General features: G+C 35.7%; 1 protein-coding gene across 1 annotated transcript; it reads right to left on the bottom strand.

Annotated features, from left to right (window-relative positions):
- Positions 1 to 3,521: 3,521 nt before the first annotated feature.
- Positions 3,522 to 5,126, bottom strand: LOC136234663 (aspartyl protease family protein 2). The gene has a single exon (XM_066024134.1). It carries the CDS (start codon positions 5,016 to 5,018, stop codon positions 3,681 to 3,683), a length of 1,338 nt encoding a protein of 445 aa, XP_065880206.1. The 5' UTR covers positions 5,019 to 5,126; the 3' UTR covers positions 3,522 to 3,680.
- Between the last annotated feature and the right edge of the window lie 2,355 nt (positions 5,127 to 7,481).

Raw genomic sequence — 7,481 nt, 5'->3', positions numbered from 1 at the left:
TATACTTAAAAACACTGTAAAAGACTATAAAAGATAAGGACAAAATGTCCCTATCATTTCTCGACATAACTTATTCTTAGGACTCTTAACTTAGTCTGGAAGTATAATTTGACGTGGTTATTTTGGAAGGATCGTCTCTAGGTTGATTTGATAATTCCGATAGAAAAGAACCCAACCAGATAAGCGAATTATATTATGATGGAAAGAATAGAGTATGTGGAAAAGATATCCAAGAGTTCACATCATAGATTTCTGTGTTTCACTGTCCCAACACTTAAGCATGTATGCATATTTGTGAAAAATAGAAAACTGTAGAGATCAAAGTTATTATAGTGGATGTGTTATGCAATCTAGGATAAGACATAACCAAGGACCGATCCATGTACAAATCAAGTGATATATATCTCGAACGAGTGTATAACATTATAGTTCTCGATGGTATGTTGGTTTCACAAACTATTTGCATAATATGAGTGAGAATGAGATGAGACTTAGAATTTATTCCATTACATGCGAGTGGAAGATGTTGGGTGTGGGCCGAATAATAGTTACGCCCGTAATAGTAATGGGCCAGATCAATTTAAACATATGAAGAATCAGGAGTAAATTACACCAAAGGTACCTGAAATATACCATAATTCACACTTTGGTACCTGAATTACATTTTGTCTAAAAAATATACCTTAACTAATGGTAACCAGACAATTTAATACTTTTAGCCGGTAATTACTTGCTCAACACTAGTTTTGACCATTTTCAATTAAAATTTTGACTATTTTCTCTCTCCTAATTTCTTTTTATCCCTCCTCCATTCTCTCTCTCTCTCTCTCTCTTCCATTCTCATTTCCAGTATGAGCAAAAGTTGTTCTTCTTCCTTTTTCTTTTGTTTTTCTCTCTAATTTCCTTTCTCTCTCTAACAATAAAATTCAATGTTGTTTCTCTCTATTATTTTCTTCCATGATATAGGCCACAAAGTTTGAAGAGAGAGATTTGAAGATGAGATTTGGAGATTTGGTAATCAACATTCTTTATTCATGCGTTTTTCTTTATGAATAAGAGGGGTAGTTGTTGTCGCCGGCAGTGGAGCTCGAGAAAGAGAGATCTGGGTAGAAAAAGAGGAAGAAAATGCAGAAGGGCCTGTGCCCATAACTCCCGTATATCAACTTCTACTTGAATTCGTTGTCCCCATGGTAAATGATGTTGCTGTTTTGAAAATGATGCAATCGGTTTCTGTTGATGAAAAGAGGACAACACAATTAGGTTGAAGAGGTTTGCAGGAACCCAAGTACATTACTCAACTAAAAGAAACCCAGATATGCTCTCTCAGATTCAAACATCATAACTTCACAATCACTCCTTTATTTCCTAACATTGGCAATTAATTTTGTGCGAATTGGCAATATAAGGCCTGAATTCTCAACATTTGTGCGAAATGGAAGGGAAAGAGATGAACCTGATATTTGATTGAGATAGAAAAACAAAGAAAGACAGAGAGAGAAACCAAATGTAGAGAGAGAAGGTGAGTGAAAGGGGAAAAAGAACAAGTTTCCTCGAGATTTTCAATTATAAATTGAAAACCGTAAAACAAATAGTCAAACACTAAAAAAAATGATTAAATATATGGTCAAATTAGAATTAACTTGTTATTGCCTGTTAAAAATATTAAATTGTCCGGTCATCCATAATTTAAGGTATATTTTTGAGACAAAATGTAATTCAGGTACCAAAGTGTGAACTGAGGTATATTTTAGGTACCATTGATGTAATTTACTCGAAGAATCAGGGTTAGGGTTTTTCTTAATCCTTAAGTTATAAATAAATAGTTTAAGTCACTTTAAACTCTAATCTCATAACCTCTTTATTCAATCTAAGAGAGACAAATCAAATTTTTCCTTTTATCTCTCTCTCTCTCTCTCTCTCTCTCTCATAATTTGTGGACTTATCATTTTCATCTCCCGATGAATCTCGATATGGGCGATTCATAACCGGTAATATGAGATTGTGGTGATCCATATATGTAATGTTCTCAACAAGTTCATTCTCTACAAGAGGTAAGTTTTAAACTCGTTTTCATATTTGGATTATTATGGGATAATCCCTTCAATAAGACTTGAAGTTCAAAGTGAACAACTGGTTCCTTCTACAAGAGTGTTTGGTTGCTCATTTTCATACTTTTGTTTGGTTTTTTACTTCAAAAATGAAAGTTTTAGGTGTTTGGTTAGTAATATCCTATTTGCCTTTAACACTTGAAAAGTAGCCTCTACAAAAGTAAGAAATCTCTGCTTTTTTGAAAAAGTAGATTTTTCCAATAGCAAACAGTAGGTAAAACATATTTGCCTTTAACATTTGAAAAGTAGCCTCTACAAATGTAAAAAATCTCTGCTTTTTTAGAAAAATAAAATTTTCCAATACCAAACGGCAGGTAAAACAAACGAATTCTACATATTACTGATAGCTAATATAACTATGACAAATCTATATCTATTTTCCCCTTCTTATTTCATAATAAAGTAAAAGTGGATTCGACACTGTATTAATAAAAAAATAAAAAAAAATCAATTGACGCGAGTCAAGTTAACTAAATTCACAAGTATGATGGTAATTGAGAGTTTATCTATGAAACGAAACGGTACAACAAATTTATGTTTGTATGGCTAGCGAAACCACCTTATGCTCCTAACCAGTGTTTGATAGCAAATGGCAGTAACAATATTTCAAAATCAGATGGACCAAAACAACAGTATACTTGTTTCCACTAAAAGAGAGCGCAACAATAAACTTCAACGACATAATATTTCCACATTTCATCACCTCACTTGTGCTTCAGCCAACTCCATGTCTCTGCAATTCCATTATTTCCGGCAACCAAAAAGCGTGACCAATCCATTTCATTCTCTAACAACAACACATCCAAACCTTTAAATTTCCAAACAATTCATTAGGAGGAACCTGATTTCAATAGAAGGAAATCGATGGTAATGGAGGAAAAAGAGAATGGACTTTTTAATAAAAACAAAATTATAAGTATTTTACAAATGTTTAGATGTGATATGTTTTTCTATAAAAAAAAAAAGTGTTAGGTTTTATTTTATGGTATTTACAATTATTATTAGTGTATTTGACATTAATGAAACAAAAATACTACTCCCTCCGTTCCATAATATTTGTCGTTCTAGAGAATTTTTTTTGTTCCATAATGTTTGACGTTTTGATTCAATCAATGCACATTAATTGATGTTTTACCAAATATACCCCTATTTAAGTTACCTTTTTATTTTAGAAGTAGATAAAAATTAATTAATGCATGCAATTAATGCAAGGACAACAAAGACTTTTAGTTAATATTAATTGCATTTCTTAATCCTTATGCATTAACCTTAAAAGACAAATAATATGAAACAGAGGGAGTATTTTCTTGGATTTGCGTAAATTCCGCTAGAAATTATGTCTTTTATTGTACGTTAATAAAATAAATTTATGTCAATATTATATTAGTGGATTAATAGTCATGATAATAACAATAATGCAAATAAAAGCTCTCCCCAGTTTCTTTGTGGACAATGATTTCCCAAAATGTCCAAAATTATCTTTATATTTTAGCAATCATTGATAATTAAAAAAATCCCAATAAAATGGAAAAGAAATCAAAATAAAAATGGAAAAACGTCGTCGCTTTACAGTCAGGGTAGAGGTAGAGCACAGCCGCTACGTGAAAAACCGAGCCGCGACCTGTCTCTATCGAACTCCAACAGATATCCTTGTTGCATTAGATTCCCTATCACGGAGAACCCACCAACCGAGTTACCGGCTTGAATCGCCAAACACCTCACTCCATCACCCGTCTCAAGGAAATAGTTCCTCGGCGGAGGTGAAAACACCGATCCTCCCGCCAGCCTGAAGCTTAATCTCGGTAGAACAGGCCTAGAAATGCCTGATACGTTTATACACAGATCAAAACCCGGAGTTAACTCTGCTGGACTCGGTTGCTTTACCTTCCGTTTAAACGCCGATAGAATTGCGTTGTAGGCTGGCTGTGCTACAAAACTCAACGTCGTGCCTGAGTCAATGATCGTTCCACCGTTACCCGAATCGTCAATTGACCAAACGGATGGATTAATTTTTAACCTCACACCGTTAACCGATACTGTTTTGATATTTATGAAGTAAAATGTAGGTGACAGTGGGTTCACTAGTAACGGCGTGAAGTTGATGCTTCTATTCTTCGAAACTTCGGTTCGAACGCCGCCGATCATAAGAAAGCTAGTTGGCGGCGGCGAGAGATTGTAATCCATAAGACAATAAGAGAACTTGTTTCCAAAACGACGGCCTAGCTGAGAAGAAAACGAAATGGGCGATCGACCCAACCCCATTACCCCATGTGCATCGCCGAAACTCGGACCCGTAAGGCTAGGACCCGATATCTTGAACCCGCACCCGAAAGCTAGATTGTTCAGCTTTTTCAATCGACCGGAGCTTGAATTCAATGCAGTGGTTTCTACGGAGAAGAATCCGGTGGACAAAGAACCATCGGCGTAGGAGTACTCATATCGACAAGGACTGTGCAAGCGAGTGTGATTACAGGGATTGGGTCGAGGACGGGGAACGAGTTGACATTTAGAATCGAAACAATGAATTGGGGAAAATGTGGAGGAATGGCGAGCGAGGAATGCGGATCCTGGGTTGTGAGCAGAGCAGTTATTGCAAGCGGAACATTTAACCCAGACGAGATCGCTGCCGGTATCGGCGACTAAGCGGAGTGATTGAGGAGGAGAGCCAAGGTGCAGAGAGACAAAGTACTGACCGGAGCCAGAGTAAGCGCCGGAGATAACCGGAGACTTGAAAAGTGGGGCTTGGCGTTGATGATGGAGAAAAGAGAGACGGCGAATATCGAAAGCAAGAGCTTCAGATGGGGAAGCGAATGGAGTAGTGTGAAGCAATGGGAGCTTTAAGTAGTCAACGGAGTAGCAGAGATCTGTGAATGTTAAGAAGAGAAGAGAAGAGAGTAAGCGTAACACCATGGCTGTATGTGAAATTGAGAAAAACCAGAGGAAATGAAAAGAGAAAAAGACGCGTTTTGGGACACTAAAAAGCCGTACTATATACTTAAGTGTTAGACTTGAATCTGATTAATTATGTTTTTTTTCGTTTAATGTAGAGGTTAGACCCAAACCAGTATACTGGATTATTATTATTATTATTTTATGTAGGGCTGATCCAGCTGGAGACTGGAGCACTCTCTCTCTCTCTCTCTGAAGCTAGAAAAAAAGAAAATAATAAAAGAATGGGTTGTAAATTGAAGATGAAGATGCAGCATCCAAAGAAGATGTCGCAAGCGAAGCCAATGCTGATATCGAATAGGGATATGACGCGTGGAAATACCAGCTGGCATTGTAGTGAGTGCACATTTGTTGGAGAGGTTGTCTGTTGTAGCCAATTGCAAACATCATTAAAAGCTGAATCAATGTTTTCTCTATGAAACTCAATTCCAATATTCACTTCAAATTCAAAGAATCCTTTTTCAATCCTAACAAATGCAAATTCGAACCTAACTTCAATGTTCATTGCCTCATTACGGATACACTCAATCTATGCTAATACAAGCTTATTAAAAAAAAAAAAAAAAAAAAAAAAGTGAGTGGAGCCGTTTACGAGTAGTTCGAGGTTCGACTCGAGTATGTTTGACTTCATTTATAATCGAATCAAGTTTGAGCACGGTGAAATTTTGTCTGAAAGCTCGCAAGCAAATTTAGTTATAAATTCATGAAAAAACTCTATTATAATTTTCATGGACACGCTCGTAAGAAGCTTTGTTCGATTATTTTTTTAGTAATAACATTTCTATAAAGAGAGAAATCTAAAATAACATAATTTTGTGTAAACTTTAGTTTTGTAGGTTTCAAAAATATATATAATTTTGTGTTAAATAAATTTCAGATAAACATAATTAATGAGTAGTTCCGGAATGAAATGAACAAAATTAACAAACTGCTCGTAAGAAAAACTCGTGAACAAGCTCGTAAGTAGCTCACGAATAATATTTTGAAATCGAACTCGTCAATTTTCTTACAATCCGAACATGAGCAGTTCAAAGTTCAGTTTAACTCGACTCGATTATAACTCAGTAGTTCACAGACAATAGGTAGCTCGCATACCCCATTAATTTTACACTTTTAAATTTAATATATATATATATATATATATATATATATATATATATATAAAATTTAATTTAATTATTCCTTAACTCACCTAAGAAGAGCCAAATAAGATTAGATTTTTGGAACAATTTGTAGATCACGAAGCAACTAAAAATAATATCATTGTGAGATAGGATGCAAATTTAGCTTTATAGTTATTAGGGGAAAAAACAGTGTAATATTAAACTCGTCGTTTACCAGAACGTGTAATTTCAACCATCATTAATTAAATATGAGTTTTTTTAGGGTAATTACAAATAGATACCCTGTGGTTGCACGGATTTACAGATGGATAGATATGATGTTTTATTTTTCAAAAGCAACCTTGTGGTTGCAAAATTTTACATTTTTTTTACTTTGCCAAATTTGATCGATAATAACCTTAAAATGAAAATTTTCAAGAATTAAAGTTGTTTAGTATCTGTTGGCCCAAAATAAAATAAATTTTATTTTTATGTATATAGAAAGCTTATGTTTAATTTAGGGTATAGTTTCTATTTTTGTCTAGAAAATAATGAAAAATACACTTGTAAACTAACCGCCAACCGATGAGAAAGTCCGGTACTACGAGGGCGTGTCTTCCAATACGCGGGGCGTAGATCAAGCAACCAGAGAAGGTCTGCTTCAGAAGCTCCAATACGCGGGACGTAACCTCAGGGACGCCACGCGTAAAACTTGGCAACAAGGCATTTTGAGATCAGAAGCTCCAACACGCGGGGCGTCCATTCTCATACGCACGGTGTCCTTCTCTGCGCGGGACTTAACATCAGGAACGTCACGCTTAAATATCATCAACAAAACGCACAGGTTCAGAAGCGACACCACGCAGGGCGTAGCCGGACATACGCGGGGCGTAACCTCTCTTCCGGCAGCAGTTGGAAGCAGTCAATGGAAGTTAATGGTAGTTAGTGGAAGTTGAGGTAGTGGGGTGATGTGGCATGGAGGTAGTTGAGTTAGTTGGTGAATAATTACCAAAATGCCTCTGAATAATTACCAAAATGCCACTCCAAAATACTATAAATAGACCCCCTCCCCTTCATTAAAAATCACACTCAACACACAACAAAACCCCTCTCTCAAGCTCCAATGCTTAATCCTTAGTTTTGCTCTTTAGTTCTTAAGTTCTTTCGTTCTTAGTTCTTCAAGTTCTTCCTTTCGTTCTTCATTTTTCGTAGCTTCAGTCCCTCTTTTAGCTTCCTTTAGCTTCAATTCAAGTTCCAAAAGCCTCTTTTCAACTTTCTCGACTCAAATTAGTGTTCCAAAGTCGTTACTCTGCTCAAGTTT

The sequence above is a fragment of the Euphorbia lathyris genome, chromosome 1 (genome assembly GCF_963576675.1).
Source record: "Euphorbia lathyris chromosome 1, ddEupLath1.1, whole genome shotgun sequence".
NCBI lineage: Eukaryota > Viridiplantae > Streptophyta > Magnoliopsida > Malpighiales > Euphorbiaceae > Euphorbia > Euphorbia lathyris.
Note: the sequence above shows the minus strand (reverse complement) of the source record. Positions and strands in the feature narration are given on the sequence as shown.